At 36.5% G+C, this 25,215-nt stretch overlaps 1 protein-coding gene across 1 annotated transcript in view; it reads right to left on the reverse strand.

Moving 5' to 3' along the window:
- LOC115210865 (sprouty-related, EVH1 domain-containing protein 2) overlaps positions 1-25,215 on the reverse strand; it is a 190,565-nt gene that overhangs the window by 27,633 nt on the left and 137,717 nt on the right. The window contains exon 3 of the mRNA XM_029779626.2: positions 18,307-18,475. Coding sequence (XP_029635486.1) covers positions 18,307-18,475 — 169 coding nt within the window. The remainder of the gene's footprint in view (positions 1-18,306; positions 18,476-25,215) is intronic.

Genomic DNA, 25,215 nt, shown 5'->3' on the forward strand with positions numbered 1-25,215 from the left:
CAAAGAAACAAGTCTTCCAATTTTTGAAATATTTGATAAAATGTTATGTTCAGAAATGTGTTAGGCAATAAAGCCATAGGCACAAAGGCCACAGCATGACAAAACATCTTATCTGTGGACAAAACACACTAAGGACGGATACAAACTCCTAAACTTTTGATCAGCAGTCAGATGTTTTGGCCAGCTGCAGCATTCATGTATGCCTTCAAATTGAGAACAAATTTTCACATGACTTAGTAGTCTTATGCATGCTTCTTCTTCTAATTTTATGTGTAGCAACAGGGTAGCCTTGCTACATTTCTAGATGTCTCATATTGCAAGTTAAACAGCTACTTTACCCACACTAACAAGTAGTTCTTCCCACTCCCACTTTTAACTACTTTTAAAACCTCAAACCCTCACCTCCATACTTGCATTCTTCTATCTTTATCGCCCTCCTTTACATTAAGGCTCTCTATACTGCTGAAGTAACAACAACTGTGTGTAAATATGTGTCGAGGAAAGTGTACATTCACACACACACACACACACACACATGTATATGGATACTTGTGTTCATTGTTGCACATCCTTTCACATTATGCACACAAACACACATGTAAACAGCATGCATGTCTGTATATATGGTGTATATAAATAAATGCATATGGACAGGCGCACACAAAAGTGTTTCTGTTTGTGAGTATATGTATGCAACAATTGTGTCTACATATTATTTTACACATACATAAAGTGTATACAGTATATAATATAAATGGGGATTCTTAGGGATGGTTTAAAATAGCTGTCCCTTATATTCTTAGAGGAGTGTTCCCAATGAGACTTGCACCTCTTGTCATACAGACCTCCTGTGTTGGTACAGTGCTATTTTCAAACTGACACTGTGTCATGTACACTCACCAACCCACACATTTTACACATACTAACAGGTTAGTACTTTCCTTAGGCCAACTGCACTTTTGGATGTAACTCACAAATACATATGTGAGTGTGTGCATGCAAGTAGATGTGTATGTGTATGTGATATTGTGAAGAGAAGAGAATGATGTATCTTGCTCTCGCATCTCCACTGTGCTGTTTGAGTCTTCTTTCCTCAGTTTCAGCAACTTGTTTTCAACTTCAACCTCTCAATCTGTCAGGTCTGCTACTTGTTTATACATACAAACAAACATATACTTATACATTATCACATATTTACATACACTAACAAATCCATCTACCTAGCTATCTCTATAGGCTTTGTGTGTACACGTGTGTGTGTGTGTGTGTGAGTGACTGAGTGAGAGAGAGAAAGAGAGGGGTTGCTGCCTTGACCGGCTCCATCCAAATATGGTTGATGCCAGCCCCCTCTGGCCGGCCCCTGTGCCGGTGGCATGTAAAAAGCACCTACTACATTCTCGGAGTGGTTGGTGTTAGGAAAGGCATCGAGCTGTAGAAATACTGCCAGATCAGATTGGAGACTGGTGCAGCCCCCTGGCTTCCCAGACCCCAGTCAAACTGTCCAACCCATGCTAGCATGGAAAACAGACATTAAACGATGATGATGTGTGAGTATGTATATATATGTATATATATATATATATATATATATATATATATATATATATATATACACACACATACATATATATATATATACATATATATATATACATACATATATATATACATATATATATACATATATATATATACATATATATATATACATATATATATATATACATATATATATACATATATATATATACATATATATATATATATATATATATATATATTATATATATATATATATATATATATATATATATATATATATATATATATATATATGTATGTGTATATATATACATATATATATATATATATATATGTATATATATATATATATAATATATATATATATATATATATAATATATATATATATATACATACACACACACACACTAACTAGGCCACTGGTAATGGAAATTTCTAATATTTCTGATTACCCTTTGATATTTATATATATACACAGTAGGACAGAACCTGAAACCATGTGGTTAAGAAGTATGCTTAGTGATAATATTGTAAGCTTGATCTTACTGTGTAACATCTTCAGGAATGTCTTCCACTACAGACATTCGGGTTCATTGATGAAGCCTTATCACCAAAATTTTGTAGACAAAAGCTATGCAGAAGCATTCATATATGTATGCATGTATTGTATATATGCATTCTTTTATACTTTTCCTGATTGAAGTCAATGACTTTGTGACCAAACCAGAACAACACCTTCAATGGTTTTGAGTTGCTTACATCAAGCCCAGCACTTATTTGGATCTGGTGGTTATTTTATTGATCATAGAAAGGGGTTTAGACACAGTGTGTGTGTGTGTGTCTGAATGTGAGCATGCATCACAGTGCTTTTTTGCAATTATCTTTGTATCTACATCTTGTTGTAAAGGAAATACTAGTCCAAAGTTGAAATTGTCCAGGTCTCTACTATGCGTGAAGCTTTTGTATTCATTGATTAATGAATTGCTTTATTGAAATATTCAAAAAGGCATCCAGCAGCAGAAACCATGTCAAAGCAGACATTAGAGCACAATGCAATCCTCAGACCAGTTGGATTTTGTCAAACTCCCTAACCCATCCCAACATGGAGTATGGACATCAAATGATAATTTTGACACCAAATAATGTTTTAGCGAAGGTACACATACACACACACACACTCACGTGTGTGTATGTACGTATGTATGTATGCATGCATGTATGTAGCTCAAATGTAACTAAGCAAGAACTTTTACCAATATCACCAGACTTGGAAGTACCATGTTTTACTTTTTTGTTTTTGCTGTTTTAAGCAGGAGAGAGAGAGTGAAGAAAACAGAAAGAGAGAGAGAGAGAGAGAGAGAGAGAGAGAGAAATACCAGTCAGCAAAAGTGAAGGCAGGAGGCAGCAAGCAAGATGGTTTTCCTGTTTCAGTTTTTAACAAAAACCAAATATCCTACCCTCGCACCCCTTCCAAAACCCACCAATAACATCCATGTTGATTAGCTACTAATTCTTTCTCTGCACCCTGCCAGCCTCTTCCTGCCACCCTCTCTTACCCCTATGGCAGTAGATAGAGGGGAGAAAAGGGAGAAAATAGGTAAACAGCCAGACAGGCAAGCTGGGCTGTGGCAGCAGCAGCAGTGGGCCATATTGTTTTTAGGGCTGACATCCTGTTGATATTTCTAGAGGACATATTGCTACTAACAGCCTTATTCCACATAACTTTAGCTCTGGTTTCCTTATCCACCACAACCTGGCAACAAACAAACGAACGAACCAACCAACCAACAAGCCAACCAACAAACCAGCCAGCCAACCAACCAACATCATATCAAGCCCAACAACTCTTGCTTTTTATTTTATATTTTCCTAATATTTAAACACCACCACCACCACCACTACTATGACAGAACCTGAAACCATGTGGTTAAGAAGTTTGCCTAGTGATCATATTGTTGTGGGTTTGATCTCACTGTGTAACATCTTCAGGGATATCTTCCACTATAGTAGCAGCAGCAGCAGTAGCAGTAGTAGTAGTAGTAGTAAAGTACACACCACTTAATCTGGGTCTGCCTCTCTCAAGATATGTATATACATAGACATACATACATACACATAATCAATAATGGAATGACAAAAGAATAGGAGTTGTGTAGTCATTTTGCTGAGCTTACAGCTGTTTCTGTGACAAAGAATTAGACACCTAGTTTTCATTGCTAGTGTTACACTTTATACACATGCGGGGCGCAGTTGGGAAAGACAGCAACTGCTCTGCTTGCAACAACCAAGGCCAAGCTGGTGGCTGAGATCAAGGAGGTATTCAAGGATCTTCCCAGGGACATGGTGAGGAATGCATGTGCCAGATTCCAGATTTGTTGGCCACGGTGGAAACTGGGGAGTAAACTATTTATCTCCCAGACATAAATCTAGTTGATATTTTTTAAATGCTTTTCTTTTTGGATGGGATACTGAGTTTTATTTTCCTTCTATGCAAACTGTCAAATTTAGTCAGAACACCACTACAACCATCATCATTATTTAATGTCTGCTTTCCATGCTGACATGGGTTGGATAGTCTGACTGAAAACTGGTAAGCTGGTGGTGGTGGGGGGGATGTACACCAGGTTCTGATTTGATTTGGCAAGTTTTCTACAGCTGGATGCCCCTCCTATTGCCAACCACTCCACGAGTGTAGTGGGTGTTTTTTACGTGTCACTGGCACGAGTGCCATTGACCCGACACCAATATTAGTCATGACTACGGTCTCACTTGGCTTGATGGGTCTACACATGCATGGTATTTTGCCAAAGGTCTTGTCACTGCCTCCATAATATAAAACAAACACGAGATTAAAAGAAATAAGTCAGAGTGGGCAGTGGCATGTATTGGAACAATATAGATATAGGAAATACCATACAACATGAATTCTCGATTTATTAAAATTATCCCTGCCTCTAGAGGTTGTGTCTTAATTACCAAATGGCAATTATGACCAGCTTCAAATGAAAAAAATCAAGAATCCTTGGAAGATGACATGCTATCAAGGAAAAGTACAGGCTTGTTTATTATCCTGAGATAAGAAGACATTCATGAATATGTTTCTGTCTCAATAAGTGTCATCAGCATGACAGTTGTCCCAACTCATTTTCACTATATATCTTCTATTACTTGTTGAACGAATTGATTCCAGTACTTGTTTTTCTTTAAAGTCTGGTACTTGCATCACTCTTTTTTGTTAAACCACTAAATTAAAGGGATGTAAACAAACCAACATCAGTTGTCAGAATGGAGGCGAGCAAACACAGACACATGCATACACACATGACAGGCTTCCACACAGTTTCTGTCAACCAAATTTATTTGTAAGGCTATGCTCAGTCTGGAATTATAGTTGAAGACACTTGCTCAAGGTATCATGCAGTGGGACTGAACCCCAGTCAAACCATCCAAACAATGCCAACATGGAATATGGCTGTTTAATGTTGATAATGATGATGATGATGGTGTGTGTGTGTGTGTATTAACCTGTAACAGCTAGTGTGTTTTTCACTTTCTCCAGCAAATTTCAAGAGTCCCAAACATGTGGTGAGAGGTGAGGAAGAAGGTGTAAAATGGGAGAAGAAAAGATGAGAATGTAAAGAGAAAGGGAATTTGCAAGAGGAAGAACGCCCCTTCAAATAATAATAATGATAAGTTCTTTTATTAGCCACAAGAGCATAAATGAGAGGATACCACTAGGACAGTCTACAATTTATGTAGGGGTTTACAAGATGAAGAGAAAGAAACAGAAAAGACTGTGAAATAATAATAATAATAAAAATTGGTAAGGAATGTGGCAGGGAAGAGATTTGGAAGTAAAAGGTAAAAAAGAGGGATGAACTTCAGAGATAACATAAGACAAACCTTCTTTATAAAACAACAAACCTAACAAAACCAAAATAGAATAAAATAAAAATTCCCTTTAACCCACACAGGAAAAAGAAATGCAAAGTGAAAAGGAAGTCAAAATAGTATTCAGTGGTGGTAGTGGGGAAGTCACTAGTGTGTGGGTAGACAGAAAGGTTTTGAGATGAGATGGTGATAGCACAAGAGTATGGATGAGGAGGGGTACAAGAGGGTGGAAGGAGGAGTAGAAAGTCATGAATGAATGAATGATAGCCAATTTTTTTGTAGTTACTATTTGTGAGGTCTTGGTTAAAATTTAAACTAATTCTAGTGAGCATGTGTGGTATGTATATATGTACATACATACATACATACATACACATATACAGACATAGACACATACATATATATAAACATACATATACATCAATATACACACCCGGAACAGCATTATATTAAAATAGATGTGTGTAAGATAATATATATATAAATGTAGAATGATACTAGCTGTAATATTTTGTCTGAAAGAAACTTCTCTTAAAAAACTTTAATGTATGAAAAACACAGAGCTTACTGAAAATCTCATTGGCAGATCATCAGACACTGGTGTTTCAACCAGATTTTGTCTCATCAGTGACTACATCTCCAGACATTCTAAACTAAGTTGAAATTTTTGTTCTGATATAGAAACCAGCAAACAAAACATTCATTGATTTGTGAGAAACTTGGGCAGGCCAATCATAAATCAATATATACACTTGAACTGTTTCATTAGATTAAAATAATGATGTGCATAACATTTATAATGTATAAACAAACAGAACAACACTAGTTGTAATATTTTGTTCTAGAGAAACTTCTCTTGAGAGTGGAGCAATGCTCATGTTTATTCAATCTCATCTTAATTCATCCAAACATGAGGCAAAACCATCTAAAGAGGTTAATAAAAGATCTAAAATTAATGGAAAACATGTCAGAAAGTTATAGGAAATGTATAAGTAAATAGAGATAGATTTAAAAAAAAACCCCAAGATTATGAAGATGAAAATGGCCAGTATTGGGACAAAGGATTTCAGTGGATGGTGACACAAAAGTCCTTAGGTGAAGTGAAATCCTGGTGGTTGTGAGATATTGATAGCAATTCAAGCTATGTTAGCATAGAAACAAAAATGGCAATAAAATGACAACAATAATTAGATATATTGACGATAAACAACGAAATCACTCCCACTACGTTGTGGTCATTGAAGTTTGTTATACTTCTTTTGTGAAAAGCAGAGTCATAAGCAGTGCTTTTCAAGAATTTGTAGTTCAGTGGCCCCTTTCATTGTGCTAATGCAGGGAAACATATTATGAGAGGAAAACAGTTTTGACATAAAAGTACTTATTCCTGGTGTAGGGATACACATATTGTGAGAAGTTTTAGCATAAAAGTACTTGTTCATAAAAAACATCATGAAATAAGGGCTGGAATGACATCTTTCAGTGGGTGTAATGTGAACTTTAAGGAATGATTGAGACCAGACTTCAATAATGTAATAATAGCCTTTAGGAAATGTAATTATTAACTTTTGAGAATGTAATTATTACAGTCAGTAATAGAAATTATATTTCTTATAATTGTAATTACAGACTTTAGAAATGTAATTATAGTCCTAGATTTTTAATAATGGTTCTTAGTGCAATTGTGAATTTTAAAAATCTAATTTCAGACCTTACAAAATGTAATTATATCTCCTAACTTTCACCAGCTATAAACTCTCTGCAAACTGAGTTCATTTTTTGGCCCCTTGTTGATACCACATACACCTCATCTCTTCATATTTGTGAGTGAACATACTTCTCTTATCTCTTTCCTTTAACATTCTTTATTCTGCTCTGGTTAACAGCAAACAAGGACATTAATAATACAAGGGTCATTGTTGAAATGTCATATTTTTTTTCTGACCACACAACACACAAACTTATCCAAATTGATGAAATTTATGAGTAAAACAAGAGTAGATCACTGAATATTTGGTTTGTCTTAACACTATGCAACTTTTATCATCATGAAATCTAATTGTATTAAATCTGACTAGAGCCTTGTGAATGAATTTGGTAAACAAAATCCTGGTATGTATGCATGTATCTATGTACATACTCACATAATATAATTCTGTCTACCAATTTCATTCACAAGGCTTTAGTTAAATTTTATTCATATGTATGCACATATGGAGATGTGTACATGTATGTTTCCTTGTCTTGATATCGCATGCTAATTGTAAACAAATTTCACAACCATACAAGTTGTGACATTTGTTTGCACCCTTTCATGAAACATGTCTAAACAAGGAGAAAATATTAACTTGTTTGGAAACAGGTGAGGGTCAGTGGCAGAAAGAGCATCTGGCCATAGAAGTTCTGCTTCAATCTTGTCTGGTCTATGCAAACACAGAAAAGTACATGTTAAAATGATGATAAAGAATAGGGGTTGTAGCTCAATATATATCCAGCCTGCGTTTGTAGATCTAAGCTAGTGTTAACATTTAATACAGTGAGCATTAAAAATCTAATTAGAAACACTTGGAAAAAAAAAAGACAATAATAATCAATGACTGACTACTGTAATTTTCCTTTGGTCAATACAGGAGACAACCAGATAACCACAGTGCATAAACATAAAACAGACATGCTATGTTTTTATTGGGTAACCCCACTTAGTATCATATAGTACAATTGTCACTGATAAAGTACTTGAAATGAGTTGTCTTTCAAATGCCATCCATGGTGTTATCTAGCTCTGAATATTATATTGTTGGGTAGTTTTACTAAGATATGATCAAGAAAACCTGTATAACGAGGTTAATGAATTGAATGGTCTAGTGCACCCTTCACAGATTAAATAAATCTGGTAGCTCTGATATATTGTTTGAATGTCAGACCATGTTCTACGTTCTGACAGCTAATGCGTTATTGAGAATTTTAAAATGATGGCAGTAAATATTATCTGACAACACCAAAAGACCTTGATAAGTGGGTTGTTTTCTTACTCTAATTACAACACAGAGATAAAACCCCAGGTGTGAGCAATGAATAACTCTTATTTCCTTTGCTTCAGTGTACAACATCTAATCAGTGAACTAACTGAAAAAGTACTTCATAACATCTACACACCTTATAAGATTTACAATTTTCTTCCAAGCTTCCTTAGAACCATCCCATCATTAACACCCAGCCTAAATCTGTTCTAATTTTTTTTTCCTATTCCAAACTGCACCCACTACTAGTAGTTCTGCCAAGCCTGCATCAGAGCTTGTGGTTACTAAGTAGATGTTCTTACCAAAAAGATAGCTTTTGATGAGTGGGTGGGCTTGGGAACTAAATTCTTTATAGAAAGAGTATACACTTATTTATTATCAGTGACAGAAAGAACTATCTTTGTATATTCCATAATCTGGAAAACATTTGAAATACTGCACAATACACAATTGGACATAATTTCTCCACATACTCTAGTCCTTTGTTAATTTATTTACTTTCAGCATGGTGTATTATATGATCTTAGATAGTGTTATCTAAAAGTGATCTAGTGTGACAGAATATTTGATTATAATATTTGTCTTTTCTGTAGCCATCTTGACAAAGCTAATCATTCTTCATGAGCAAAGGTATGCCTCTGTAGTCAAGAAGTTAGCTTTACAGTTCAGTGGGTTCACTTCTTTACTTGGGCAAGTGTCTTCTACCATAACCTGGGGTCAACTCAAATTTGGAAGATGGAAAACTCTGTGGAAGCCCACTGAAGGGACTGTTCCTGTCCTTGGGTAATAAACTTAAATCAGTCACCTGGTCTAATGTCACAGCCTATCCCTTGGATGCCTTTAACAGAGGCCATTCTGTTGCCATGCTGGGGATAAATTCTTCCTTCTCTTTCATTAGTATTGGAGGTTCTGTAAGGAACTATGGAAACTGAGCAGCCTGACTGCCCTGACTAAATCAATGAAGATATATAAAACAAACAAACAAAAACACCACAAAGTAACAACATATTTCAGTTATCCTGAGACAGGTGAGCTGATCCAAATGCTTGCAACTAAGTGAACTCTGCTAAAGGCACTTAAAAGGGCAGGTGATGACATAAAACTGGGCACAACGGATCTAAGTCTAACATCGAAGATTTTGGGAGGAACATTATTGAAACAGATAGTAGATATCATCACTAGGTGGCAGTAAGTGGAATGAGGAATGATATGAGAAAGAAGATGAGACAACCACAGCAATAGAAACTGTGAGAGTCAGACAGACAAAGAAGAAGTTTGCATTCACTTTGCAACACTTCTGTTAGTCATTAAAGATACGGCTGCTCTAATATCCCAAACAACTTACCCACTCCATCCTGTTGCAACACAAGCTGACAGTTTCCAATGCATACCTCCCATTCCCCGCTCACTATTTCAAGATGTCTTCAGTGGTAATGTTAAAAATGAGAGCATTCGCCAAGAAGGGACAGTAGAGATTTTAACTCACAGATGCACGTCCCATCAATCTTAATAACAGAGCAGAATGGAATTGGAGCAGAATGCCTATTCTTTTCTTACAGATTTACCACCATCCATAAACTTAGACCCCACCACCACCACCACTACCATCCACACATCTCTATGCAGCTTTCTCAAGTTAAGAGTTGATAAGGAGCAGGAAGTGGCCCATAACCAGCTCTTTCTCACTGCATTTGCTAACTTGGGAGATAGCAGTGACAGAAGGGAAGCCTTCACCAGATTGATGAAAAGCTTTTGACTTTTCAGCTCCTCCTTGATTAAAGTTTCCTCCCTTGCCTCTTACACTCACTTTAGCTATGCTTGGGTGAGAAGGATTTACTGCAGTTGTGTGTATGATGGCACGAAAGAAGATAGAAAAGTTCTCCTTTATTAATAACAGTAAATATTTCTAATTTTCATTTGGTAGTAGTTTTTATCATTTTTATTTTTAATAGCTCAGTCTGAAGAAGTGACAAAGTTTTCCTTAAACCAAAGACCTGATCCATATATGTGAACCTAGAAGTCACTCAATGGCTACTAAAGGTACCAAGAGGTCTTGAAGTGGTGATACACCAGGCAACAGATCAAGTCTGTGATTTAAGAACAAGAAGAGCCTCTCTCTCTCTCTCTCTCTCTCTCTCTCTGTGTTGGAGTTCATACACAGTTTCTGCCTCCCAAAATTTCACTCACAAGGCTTTTATCAACCAAAGGCATTGTGGTAGAAAACGCTCACCTAAAATGATACACAGTAGTATCATTTCCTTTCCCTCTTCCCTATTCTTTGCCATATGCTCCCATCCTCTCTTCTTATTCCATCCCTTATTCTTCTGCTTAAAACCATTGTTCACTCTCTCTTCTATTCTCCCTCAGTTATAGGGGCTACTTTAGGTCCTTAGCCTTCTAAGTTACAAGGTAATCACCACTTGTGCTGGTGCCATGAAAAATTACACCAAGTAAAGTTGTTAAGTGGTTGACATTAAGAAGGGCACTGGACCATAGAAACCATACCAAAGTAGACACTGGAACATGAAGTAGCTTACTGAGTTGTCAGATCCAGTCATTAAATAACGATGATGATGTTGAGTGGGCTCAAACTCAAAACCATACAACTATAACTGCATTAACAATACCAACGAAGAACATATCAACTTGATGGAAACATATCCTTTAGTAAGCTGTTACTGACCCCAACAATATGAGTATGCAAAGACCTTACAATTTTTAGGGAACAAAATGGGAAGTTGGTATGTTTATGCATTTCTTTCAAGGATTCAGCATTACTAACAAGATAAAATAGTTTCATATAAAATGATAACAGGGTCACAGTTTTTCCTTTTATTGCTTAGAGTTTGCATCCACCCCAGACCTCACCACATTATTATTATAATTATAATTATTATTATTATTGCTGGTGGCGGTGGTAGTGGTGGTAGTAGTAGTAGTAGTTGCAGCAGCAGTAGTATAGTGGCAGTGGTATTTTGGAATGACATTAAACCATGAGAAAAAAGTTAAATGTACTGTCAGTTATCAACTAAGATAAAGGTTAGTAAGAAGGCCTCTTGTGATCAACAATTACAGTAATGGATGGGTAAATGTTCAATAGTAAAATTGGAAATAAATAAATAAAATTAAGTATGGAACAATATAGTCAAGGCTATATGACCAAAAAATATGGGAAAATTTCCTCACTAGTTAATGTACTGCTTGGTCTGAGAGAGCTGAGAAAGTGAAGTTGTAGCAATTTTTTTATTGTTTACCATTGGTTTCACACAGAATATTGCCACTAGACAATATTGATGGTTTTTCAGGCATATCTGTCAAAGTACCTACCTCTCTCATATATATATATACACACACACACAAACAAACACAGATACATATATATGCATACATATGTATATATGTATGTATGTGTGTGTGTGTGTATGTATGTGTGTGTATGTATGTGTGTGTGTATGTATGTGTGAAGGTGTGTGTGGTCTAGTGGTTAAGGTGTTGCACTTACAATTGCAAAATAGAGGAATCGATTCTAGGACCAGGTGGTTTGTTGTGTTTCTTGTGCAAAATATTTCATTTTACATTGCTCAGTCCACTCAGCTGTAAATGAACAACCATGTGATAGACTGGCATTCTGCTCAGAGGACAGTGTTGTGATCCCGTCCATTTATACAGCATGAAAACTGGGTAATTGGCCCTAAAAGTCCTAGAACTTGAGATGATAATTTCTTTTATCCTTTTACTTGTTACAGCTATGCAGCTACGGTCATGCTGGAGCACCATACATTATTTTAGTCATTTCAGCCATGCATCATGTGAATATCTATATCTGCTAACTATGTATGTGTCTAAGCACACACACACACACACACACACAAAACAAATAAAATATACATCTACTAGACTTTATGTGTCACTGCTTACACTTTTTTTTCAACTAAATTATACTAACAGGACAGTTTAATTTTTTTTCAATGTACTCTTCTCCCCCTCCTCATGCATTCTTTTCCTAATTTTCACAGCATCATCATCATCATCACCACTAGTAGTACTATGCATATACCTCCCTACCATTTGTCACCCTGCTCTCACTCATTGCCATCAACAATACACACACACACACACACACACAAACACAGAGTCACATGGCTCAATATGTGTAAAAGAAGCAATTCAAAGTAAAACCACCACCACCACCACCACCACATCATTACATCACCACTGCCTCTCATCATCACCACAGCTACACCATCATCACACATCACCACCACAAATACCTTTATTACACCACCAGTGCCATTACTACTACCAGCACCACTACCACCATCACAGCACTACTATCATTACTGCCATGAGTATCATCACCACCACCACCACCACCACTACCACCACCACCACCACCCCTCCTCCTCCTACAAAATAACAGTACAACAAAGGCAAGCTCCATTAGATGCTATTTATAGATGTTTTTTCCTCTTACATCAGCTGGAAACTAATTCTATTCTATGCTAATTGTAGCTTTTTTAGGCAATTGCCACTAGTTGGCCCACAACAAAGAAAATAAATACACAACAACAACAACAGCAACAATGAACAAGAGAGAGTGAGTGTGGGAGAGAGAGTGAAAGAGCTTGAGTGCACCTATACACATACATATACACACATGAAGTACACGCGTGCACATGTGCACACACACAAGTACTCACATATGTACTCCTGTCTCACATAGATTTTATATATAAGCAAACAAGGGAACTTAATGATGCTTCCTTTAACCTGCAATATGTAGTTAAAGTGAAGTGCAGATTGTTAGTAAGGCTGCTTATACATACATATACACACACATAACTCTCTCTCTCTCACACACGCACGTGTGTGTGTGATCATCATCATCATCTAATGTGTTTTCAATGCTGGCATGAGTTGGATGGTTCAAAAGGAGCCAGTGAGCCAGAAGACTGCACCAAGCTCAACTGTCTGCCTAGGCCTGGTTTCTGTGGCTGGATGTTCTTCCAAACACCAATCACTTTACAGAGTGCACTGGGTGCTTGTTACATGGTACTGGCACCTGTGAGGTCACAAAAGTAATTTGCAAGGCAAGACTCACCTCAAGTGAGAGTGAGGTGTAGTAGTGAGGGAGGGTGATCCTGTGACAGGTGATGAGCAGTTAAGGTATGATAGAAGGACAAAAACAGGTGTCATGCTGTAGAGGAGATACACACACATATACATGTGTGTGCATATATGCCATAGACCATTAACTCCTTGATGGAATCATAGGGGTGCTGTTGTGATATACAACATGTTTTGGGTACTTTAGAATTGGTGAAAGCATCCCTCTACAGGTCTGTCCACCGTTGATTTATACCGGAGAGAGAGAGAAAGAGAAGAATTGATCCCAGTAGAAGATTAATAGTTTATTTGAAAGGATGAATGCCAAAGTTGATCTCAGTGAGATTTGAACTCTGTGCAGATAGCAAGAATGATTGCTGCAAAAGAAGGCAGAACTGATTTAATAGACCTTAATACACAATTGGTGCAAAGGCAGTGAGCTAGCAAAACTGTTAGCACACTGGGAAAAATGTTTAACAGCATTTCATCTGTCTTTATATTCTGAGTTCAAATGCTGCCAAAGTCAACTTTGCCTTTCATCCTCTTGGGGTTGATAAAATAAATACGAGTCGAGTACTGAAGTCATTGTAATTGACTAGCCTCCTCTTCTGAAATTGTGCCAAAATTTGAAACCCATATATAACTGGTGCATATTATATGACCTCATATCCTTTCTTTTACAAAAGCATCACACTGAAGGAGTATAGTCAATTATATCAAACCCAGTAATAATGGCTGGTATTTATTTCATTGATCCAAATGATTCCAATGTTCATTTTGCAACCACATGGTTTTGGGCTCAATTCACTTGGACAAGTATTATCAACTATAGCTACAGGTTGGCTGCAAATGGAACTTGTAGAAGGAAAGTGTGAAGAATCCCACACACGTGTGTATGTATATGTGTGCATGAATGTGAATTCCACATGTTACCAATAGCACAGTCTGAATGACAAGGTGGTGACAATGTTTACTTTCTCCAGTGAGTAAATGTTCAATAGTTCAAGAGATATGTGATGACAGTGAAAGAAATACAACACTAGTAAAACAAAGAAATGTTGGTGACAGGAAGAACCTTCCTCCAGCCATAGAAAATCTACCTCAATAAGTTTTCTCTAACCTATGTCAGCACACAGAAAACATGTAAAAATGATGACAAGAAGGATCGCATATCCTTAGTTTTACTGCGTACCCACTTTTAAGGAGTGTAGTTGATTATATTGAGTCCACTACGTGAAGGCGCATGGCTCAGTGGTTCGAGCGTCGAGCTTATGATCGTGAGGTTGTGAGCTCGAATCCCGGACCGAGCTACGTGTTGTGTTCCTGAGCAAGACACTTTATTTCACGTTGCTCCAGTTCACTCAGCTGTAGAAATGAGTTGTGACGTCACGAGTGCCAAGCTGTATCGGCCTTTGCCTTTCCCTTGGATAACACTGGTGGCGTGGAGAGGGGAGGCCGGTATGCATGGGCGACTGCTGGTCTTCCATAAACCACCTTGCCCAGACTTGTGACTAGGAGGGTAACTTTCTAGGTGCAATCCGATGGTCAGTGTCGTGACCGAAGGGGGTCCTGGACTACTTGAAGATTAGTAATTTTATTAACCTCAAAAAATTGGAGAACAAGGGCAACCTAGATAGGATTTGAACTCAAAACTCTCAATACTTTTTCTTTTATTTACTTGTTTTTGTCATTGGACTATGGCTATGCTGGGGTACTAGCTTGAAGTGTTTAGTCTAGCAAATCAACTTCAGTATATATATATATATATATATATATATATATATATATATTATGTCTGGTACCTTATAGGTCTCTTTTGCCGAACTGCTAATTTGGGTAAGGGGGCATAAACAAACCAACACCAGTTATCAGATGGTGGTGGTAGGGACAAACACAAACCCATCAACTCACCACAAACACACACATATATAGTTTCCATCCATCAAATTCACTCACAAGGCATTGATTGGCCTGTGGCTATAGTAGAAGACACTTGCCCAAGGTTCTGCACACTGAGATGAACCTAAAATGAACTCCTCCACCACATAGCCATGCATTCTTCCTTTTTATTTTTCTATTAGAATAAAAAGACTTGGTTTCTTTCTTGAAGCATAACAAAATGCCAAGTTGCAATGAAGAGTTAGTGGCGATTACCATTGGTGTCTAGCCCCAGGTCAGTCTTGATTGAGCAGACCTCCGTACCAAATGCACTACAGCTTTGACCATTAATATCTTTTCCCTCTATGTACAGGAAATGTAGGACCATGTTCTTTTTTTTAAGATTTGAGGGTCACATGGTTGCTCAGGTCATGTGACAATGTAGAGGTTCCTTGTTGCTTCAGCTTGTTATTGTTGGTGGTATGATAGCAGGATGAAAGATAGTGAAGAACTCCCAATAAAATATAAAGAAAAAGGTTTATGGTAATACAGATTAAAAAAAAAAAAGGTTATTAACAGAAGTAGAGGAGCGGAGGTGAAGAAGAAAATAGAGTTTAGGGGGAAAAGTGAGAGAGTGAGAAAGAATGAGAGAGAGAAAGTGAGAAAGAGAGGGAGAGAAGACACTAGGAAAAAGAAGTACATTAAAAAAAAACCTTTAAAAAGCAAAAAAGCATTGTGGGAAATTAGAGAGAGAGAGAGAGAGAGAGAGAGAGAGAGAGAGAGATTAAGTCAAAAGTTTGTGTGTGAAGCGGCCTGACACATTCAACAGCTTGTTATATGGGTTACAGTGCACATGAAGAGCAGATGTAAGAGATGGATATTACAGCATAATAAACCCAGAGAAATTTAGAGCAAGGACTTTTTCTTAACCTTATTATTATTATTATTATAACTTTTTGATTATTTTTTTTTAATATTTGATATTATTTTTTTAAGGGGGTATGCAAAAAAATAAATGAGAAAGGACAGACACTTCTCTAAAAAAAATAAATGAAAACACCATTTGAAAAATTTGTAAGAAAATACTCATAGTTACAAAAGAGAGGAGAGTAGAAAAAGGGGAGATGACTGAAAGTGAAGGGAGAGTGGAAAAGGAAGACAAGAAAACAGAGACAGTGGTGGTGGTTGTGGTGAGAGTGGTGTAGGAAATGAAGAAAAAAAAGTAATAGAAAGCAAGGGAATGGGAAAATGATAAAATATGATAAAGAGAAGGGGAGGAGTAATACTAAACATTTCAAACACCAGCCAGAGGGGAACTCAATGCGGTCATTCTTTATGCTAAATAGAGCAGCCAATTCTCCGACAAATCAAACCTCATCCCAATCATTTGAAAAGGTTACTTTTAATTATGTGATCCTACTTAACCTGCATCGAGGGAAAAAAACAGGATGGCTAAGACTGGAATGCATTTGATAGAAAAAAATTACATGCAAAATAACCAAGATTGGTAACTGTTACAATATGCGCCAACTAATGAGGGACTAATAAATAGTGATATGCTGTAAGATGTGTCCAACACATGCTAGCTTAGAAAAATAGATGTAAAATGATACACACATACATAGAGACACACATATTTATGTCTATGTATGTTTCTGGGTTCTAAATCCAGCCGGTAGTGGCCTTACTTGAAGATTTCAGTATTAACCCTTCCCTTACAATATTTCTGTTCAAATACACTTTCTTACAATCAATTTGTAAAATAATGAAGAATATAGTAAAATAACTGTCACCATTTGGAGTATGAATTAATACGAAATTTTAATATGAAGTTTTAACTTAGATTATTTTAAAACAGTAAGTCTGTACCATGAAACCTAAAGCAGTCTCAGGTGATTTAATATCAAAAGGGTTCATCTCACAATATCTGTATGTTAGTGATGCTAAAAGGTAATATAGTTAGGCTGTAATGTGACACAAGAAGTAAATGCATGGAAAGCAAGGATCTGCTTGAAGAAGGAGCTTTTCAATGACACTTAAAATCCACCAGATACTGACAAAACCAGTGGTTCCCAACCTGTTGTTCACAAAGGTAGTACTGGGGATCTGTGAACATGTTAAGCTGACAGGCCTTCCAATATCCTGGGGTCTGTGGGAAAACTCATTTAAATAAAAGGGGTCCTTGGTAGTGAAGAGGTTGGGAACCACTGGACTAAGTCAATAAGGAACGCTTTAATTTTCTAGCCCAGCCAGCTGGAAATAGAAAACAACCTCCCTACAAATAATATCTAGTCATTGAAAAGAAGGGCACATTGAGCCATATAGGTCCTTTTACATTGTGTCTGAAAAAAATGACAGCATAGTCAAATCAAAGCTGAATGGTTTTGGTTTGGGGTTAAATAACAACACCAACAAAACTAGGTACTGATAAGGGGTGGGATCCATTGCAGAGATGATAAATTCTGCTAGCCTCTATTATTTACTTCCATATGATTAACTTTTGGTTCCATATCTTCTAGCTGTAATGGTCTGTTATGGTATATTCCATGAGCAAGTGAGTGAGTGTGTGTGTATGTCCTTTTTCTTTATTGTGTTTGTCTACTGCAGGTGACTATTCAAATAACTTGTGGGATTTTGCAAACAAAACACAATGAAATACCTGAAAGAAGATCCAACAAACTGTGCAGGAGTCATTTAGTACAAAAATTTAAACAAATAAAATTTTGTGGTTTGTGAGAGTAGATAGAAGCAATAATGAAGAATATTGGCATGATAGAATTATCTGTAGAGCTATGTAGCATGGTTACTAAACAGTTCCAAATATTTAATTCTCATGGCAAAAACCAACGACAATATTCAAGAAAATTTACCTTTTGTGAGATCCGCAAGCACATGTTTGATTCCTTGATTGAAGGCTCGGGCTTCTCCCGACCTTTCAAAAGTAAGACCAAATCGTTTGTCATCTGTCCGCCAGTGGTGAAATTTAGGATTCACCACTGTGTATTGGATGTCTTTTTTTATCGTACAACTAAGCAGTTCCTGCAAAGAGAGGAAAAGTAAAAGATTTATACATCTTTTATATGCAATAGAAGTAGTATTAGCTTAAAATAGCAATCTGTATATCACACTTAATGTAAATACATCACAAGAAGCTAAATTTATTGCAGTATTCATTTGGAGATAATATCGCTTATAGACATATTGTGTTTAATAACACAAATATAATAATATCAGCAACAGACAAGAATTAACCAGTGCATTTCTGCTTCTATGGGCTTTGTTAGTAGCATGTACTCACTAGCAATCACATGCTGAGACAACTATATATATGTATACATCTCTTGTCTAGTGGTAGTATGCCCTTGGGGAGACCTGTGCATGTGAGCCTTCTCCAGCACTCTCTGGGAGAACACGTATCCTCCACTGCTACTGTTAAGTAGATTACTGGAACTTTGGCTATCTTGACTTAGACTTGGGAATGTAGAAAGCTGGAAGATATATCATAAAGCATCTCTGCTGGCATGACAACAATTCAACCACTCTCCCACCTGCAAGCAAAGCAAAATGAAGTGCTTTGCTCAAGAACACAACTCTCCACAAGATCTGGGAATTGAACACATGACCTTGTGACTATGAGTGCAACACCCTAACCACTAGGCCATGTGCCTTCACATATGAATACACACACACACACACACATATATATATATATATATATATATATATATATATATATATATATATATATATATATATATATATACACACACACACACATATGTATGTAGTTTGGTTACAAATGAAGAGTTTTCAAAGCATGTTGTAGAGTATATATTTATTAAGAGAAACTGACGATTCACTGTTTCCTTAGTGTTAGTTCCTCCACTTGCTCCCCATGGCTTCATCATGTCATGACAAATTATGGGGAATAGTTCTCCCTAGTCTTACCTATATCTAAAGAATAAGGTACAATGAGCAAGTCTGCATAAATTCTTTCGATTGCAAATATCAATTTGTTTCCTTTTGTCTTTTCATATCTAGGATTTAGTGTTAGGAATGGCATCCAGCTGTAGGAATCATACAAAAGCAGACATTGAAGCTTGGTGCAGTCCTCTTGGCTTGCTAGCTCCTGCCAAACTGTTCAACCCATGCTAGCATTGAAAAACAGATGTAAAATGATGATGAGGATGATGAGGGCGATTGTAATTTGTTATTTAAATGGACTTTTCAGCGAGTGATACTGGATTACCAAAAACAGAGATTTTCTGGTAGGGCTAGCAGGTAACAATGCCATCATTGGCACCAGCACTGGTACCAGCATCAGCAACAATAACAACTACCACTAATAATCCTTTCTACTATAGGTACAAGGCCTGAAATTTGGTGGGAGGGGGCCCAGTCAATTACATCGACCCCAGTATGCAACTGGTACTTAAATTTATTGACCCTGAAAGGATGAAAGGCAAAGTTGACCTTGGTGGAATTTGAATTCAGAATGCAAAGACAGACGGAATACTGTTAAGCATTTTGCCTGGTGTGCTAACGATTCTGCTGACTCTACCACTTATAATAAGAACTTCCATTCAATCACTATCAATGAATTAAAAGAAACAATGTCTGAAATTTTAGGTCAAGATACTTAATTCTAAAGGTAGAAAAGAGATGGTTAAAACAATGATCTGATGATTCGTTAATTATGCTCCATCCGTGTCATGCAGTAAAACTACTGAAGAGGAGATAACTGTGGTATTTAACACTGACTCTGCAAAATGCTCAAAAAAATGAATGAACAAATTGAAAGAATAAAAATCAGAAAAACCAAACAAGTCCACTATTGTAACAGAACTTAATACTTGTAAAGATCTTGAATGTATCAGTTAGTGAATGAACATTTTGTCGGACAAGTGCCAAAATTGTTGAACAATCCAAATATGTGTTGGCACACACCTGTGTGTGTGTGTGTGTGTGTGAAAGAGAAAGATGTGGGGAGAGTATGTTTGATCTGACAAAAGCAAGAATAATTATCACCAACAGAGCTCAGTTTTAGAATCTTTGGTTTAGCAGTTGTTTGTTAATATCCTCATGAAACAAATTAAGTATCTTATGTCAAGCATTTGCAAAGTTTAGTCAAAGAATACACACACACACACACACACATTTAGATGCATGTAAACAATTTTAGAAAAACATGCAAACAAAAGAGACTTGTCTACAATACATATCAGAGATATTTGTAATATGCGTACTTAATATCTATTGGTTACATTTTACACAGCTATATACATGTACATGAAACACATACACAAACATAGACACAAACAGACACACATACACACACATGCATCATCATCAAAATGATATTATCATCTCCCTTCATCACCCTCAAAGGAATTACTCTCAAGTTCTGTGTGATGGTATGGATTTAGACAAATCTGTCTGGTCATATTTGGCACCGGTCCAAATGCACCTAGCACTGGCATAAAGGTAGATTGGTGCTGATTGTATAATAGGTGTGGTAACATTTTAGTATATCAGAGTATGTATAATTAGATCTGAGGTTTTACAGCTGGATGCTCTTCTTGAAAATCCAACCAGTTTTATGGAGAGAACAATAAACACAATGAATAAAGAATAAACTAAGCCGTCTTTTTTTGGAGGAAGTACCAAACAATAACATTATGCCACACACACATATGCATAAGCATATATGTGTGTGTGTGTATGTGTATGCATATATGTGTGTGTGTGTGTGTGAAAAAAGTATGACAAACACAAGATTGAATTTATACTATTTGTTCCCTACATTATACAATTTACCATTGTGGTTATTTGCACCCATTGCAGTGAGTGTTCATTGTGCAATTGGATGTTGATCCACAACAGTTCTTCAAGAGAATACTTTATTACGTCATGTTCTCATGGATTAAATGAGTGTACTAAGCACACACATGCATATGAGGCACAAGCATAGCTGTGTGGTTTAGAGATTCACTTCACAACCCTGTGATTTCAGGTTTAGTCCCACTGTGCAACACCTTGGGCACGTGCCTTCTATTATAACCTCAGGCAGACAAAAGACTTATTAGTGAATTTGGCACACACAAACTAAAAGAAATTTTTCAGAGCTAGCACGGGTTACATGAATATATTAGAGAGGCACTCTTTTACAGTCAAGTGCTCTTTCTGTTGCTAATCCATACTGGTTTTTCAAGTAAAGGAGCTCTTATTTCACAAATCTTTGAAGGCATGAAACAAATGGGTGATTTGTTGACAAGAAAAGTGACAACAGCAACACCGCTTGCAACAAGCAGCTTTCATGGAGTAAACGTAGAAACCAGCAGACAATTAGTGCCTGGACAGCTCTCAGCTGACCAGCTCCATATCAAACTGTCCAACCCATGCCAGCATGGAGAATGGATGTTAAATGATGATAATGATAGACTGCTTTCAATTTCTATCAACCAGATTCCCTAACAAGGCTTTGGCTGGCCCAGGACTCTAGTAGAAAATAATTATGAAAGTTCAGCGACGCCTTACCACCAGCGTTGCCTTGCTGGCACTTGTGCCGGTGTGCAGGTGACACGTAAAAAATAAAAAAAACACGATTTTCTTGACCATTGCCAGTATCGCGTGACTGGCCCTCATGCCAGTGGCACGTAAAAGTACCCACTACAGTTTTGGAGTGGCTGGCGTTAGGAAGGGCATCGAGCTGTAGAAACTCTGCCAAATCAAGATTGGAGCCTGGTGCAGCCATCTGGTTCACCAGTCCTCAGTCAAATCGTCCAACCCATGCTAGCTAGCATGGAAAGCGGACATTAAAAACGTGGACTGTGCAGATGGATTGAACTACAATCAATGCTGTTGAAAAGCAAACTTTTTTAACCACACACCCACTACTACATCTATAGAAGTGTACTATTAAGCAGTTAATGAAATCCATGTTGTCAGCACATGCACTGTTACGCGCTGACAATACCATTTATTTGATGACAATTCAATGTCTTTGTGTAACTGCCCACCATTATTAGTACTCCTATATTTTTAATATTGTTATTATTTGTATATATTAGACCATTGTTTTAAAGGACACACTCATCATGTGTATATATAGATGTCTGTAGTCTCTGTATATGTGTCATGGCTATCAACTGAAGTAGAAAAATTACACAAAGAGTGACATTCACACTGGATTTCAGTCGCACAATGTACCCAAATATATGCATATTATTCATATATGTATGTAGAGGGAGCAATATGGTTAGGCTAGGTTCATGCTTATTTATATACATAAGCAGAGAAGCAAGCAAGCACACATACACACACACACACTCACACACACATATGTATATATGTTAGAATATGTGAGAGAGAGAGAGAGAGAAAGAGAGAGAGAGAGAGAAAGAGAGAGAGATAAGGGAGAAGAAATAGATACAGTGAGTGAGATTTGATATGCTTTTATAATACTATTTTTACTTTTAGTTCATTAGGAAGAGGACTTTTAAGAAGAACAGTTATTATACAATAGCAGTCGCCAGGTAGCTCTGCAGGTCTGTTACATATAGAAAGCTGAATGAAACATTGAGACAGCCATCTTGTTTTTTATTGTGAACTTGTTGCTGTAAGATTTAGGGTTTAAAATATGTGCTTCCCATTAAAAAATAAAATAAAAATAATAATAGTAGGAAGTTGTTTGTTGAGAGTGTTATACTGAGCTGGTTAAGTAACTGAGTAAATAAATGTGTCCTTATTCATTTGCTTATATAGTTATTATTGCTGAGAGCTCAAGTAAATTGATTACATCAGCCAACCTGTGTATGGGAAGTTGAAAGGGTTAAAAGCTGGTGATACATTGTCTATGTCAATGTCTTAACTGGTTAAGATATGTCATAAAATTTGCTTTGACACAAATCATAACTGTGCTAATTGTGAGTTTCTGTAACTTCAAAGATCTGAAGAGATTCCTTTGTACCAGATATTAATTAGGTCATCAATATTATGCGTAGAGAAATGGATGTGATTGTCACAACTGTTCACAAGGTTAATCAAAGGATGAAAATACTAAGCTTTTGATAGGCCTATCAAAATCTTAGTATATAAAACAACATATTGAGACAATGGTAACTCACTGAGCTAATTAGCCTTACTCTTTAAAGTTATCATTAGCTTTCTTATTTTAAACATTGATGACAACAACAACAATGATGATGACAATGATAACGACAATGATGATGATGATTATGATGACTCCAGAGGCAAGGTTAGTCTACAATATATTTCAATCAGCTCAGTCTCTAGTCATCACCAGGTGTCTCATTCCTGAATATGTTAACTTATTCCAGGCTGGGTCAAAACTAAGAACCATTAAAAGCTAAATAAAGGGTGTTAATATCCATGGTTTATAATTAAAGGTTCTTATATTGGGGCCAGACTAAAATAAATGCATATATTCAGGGAACGAACATGTGATGTTTAAATTTAAATATATTATCTAAGAATGAAGTTAACAGTCCAGAACAGGATCATTTAAAAAATTATAACATTAACTAATCTCGGAACATTAATGCTTTATATTTACTACGGCAACCTTTCAATTTGGCATGGCAGTGAGTGAGTATTTGGCAGTGAAACAACAACCAGAAAATTCCAGAATAGAACTTTTTTAGTTTTAGCTTTGTTTGGAGTCACAAAATTAATGAAGCCTGTTGAAATTCCAATGACCTTCAAGAGATTTAATATCAAATGTCATCACCATTGGTCTCTGAGACAGAGTTCAGATTCACTGTATAAGTAACTACAAACTTGTACTATTTCTGGGTCATCAATCAACAATTTAAGGACATGTCTGTGATAAAATCTGTTCACTTTGCTTTAGGAATTCTCAAATGTGACCTAATATTAAAGTTTTTAGAGAAAGAATTTTTACCTTTGTTTTTCCTCCCCTTTTTTATGGCTTAAAAAAATTGTGTTTTCTTTACATCAGGAGCAGTGAATCTGAATATTTATATGCATTTTAAAAGCAACACTTAACATTTATTATTATTAGATTATGTACATAAAGTGGTGAGGTGGTAGAGTTGCCAGCATGCTGGGCAAAATACTTAGCAGCATTTCATCTACCTTTACATTTTGAGTTCAAATTCCACTGAGATTGACTTTACCGTTTATCCTTTCAGGGTTAAAATAAGTACCAGCTGAGTACTGGGGTCGATGTAATCGACTTACCTCCTCTCTTGAGATTGCCGGCTTTGTGCCAAAATTTGAAACCATTATCAGATTAAGTACAAATATTGTTGTGTGGTTAAGAGGTTTATTTTACAACTACATGGTTTAGGGTTCAGTCCAATTGTGCAACATCTTGAGCCCCTTTTAACAGACAAAATGTGAGAAGTCCAATATGTGTGTAAGTCTGTATGTGCATGCATATTATTGCTCACTGATTGTAAACAAACTCCAACAAAATACAAATGGTGTCATTTTTTGGCAATTTCTGTGAAAATTCATCCAACCTTAGGGGAAAAATATGACCTTGCTTGGAAAGAGATTTGGAGACAGGAAGGGCATCCAGTTTTGTCAGCAATAATGTCCATCTGTTCCTGACAATCCTTCTTTTAACTGTACTGAGACTTTATAAGATAAAATAGAATTTGTTTTTTGTTTTATCATGATAGAAAATGAAGAAGACATCATACTAGCTAAGTAAGAGGTGGCAGTACACTTAATCCTACATGCATAATTAGCTGAAGGCAATAAGTACCACACATTATAGGGGATGATGCCTG

Source organism: Octopus sinensis, linkage group LG4, assembly GCF_006345805.1.
Source record: "Octopus sinensis linkage group LG4, ASM634580v1, whole genome shotgun sequence".
Lineage (NCBI taxonomy): Eukaryota > Metazoa > Mollusca > Cephalopoda > Octopoda > Octopodidae > Octopus > Octopus sinensis.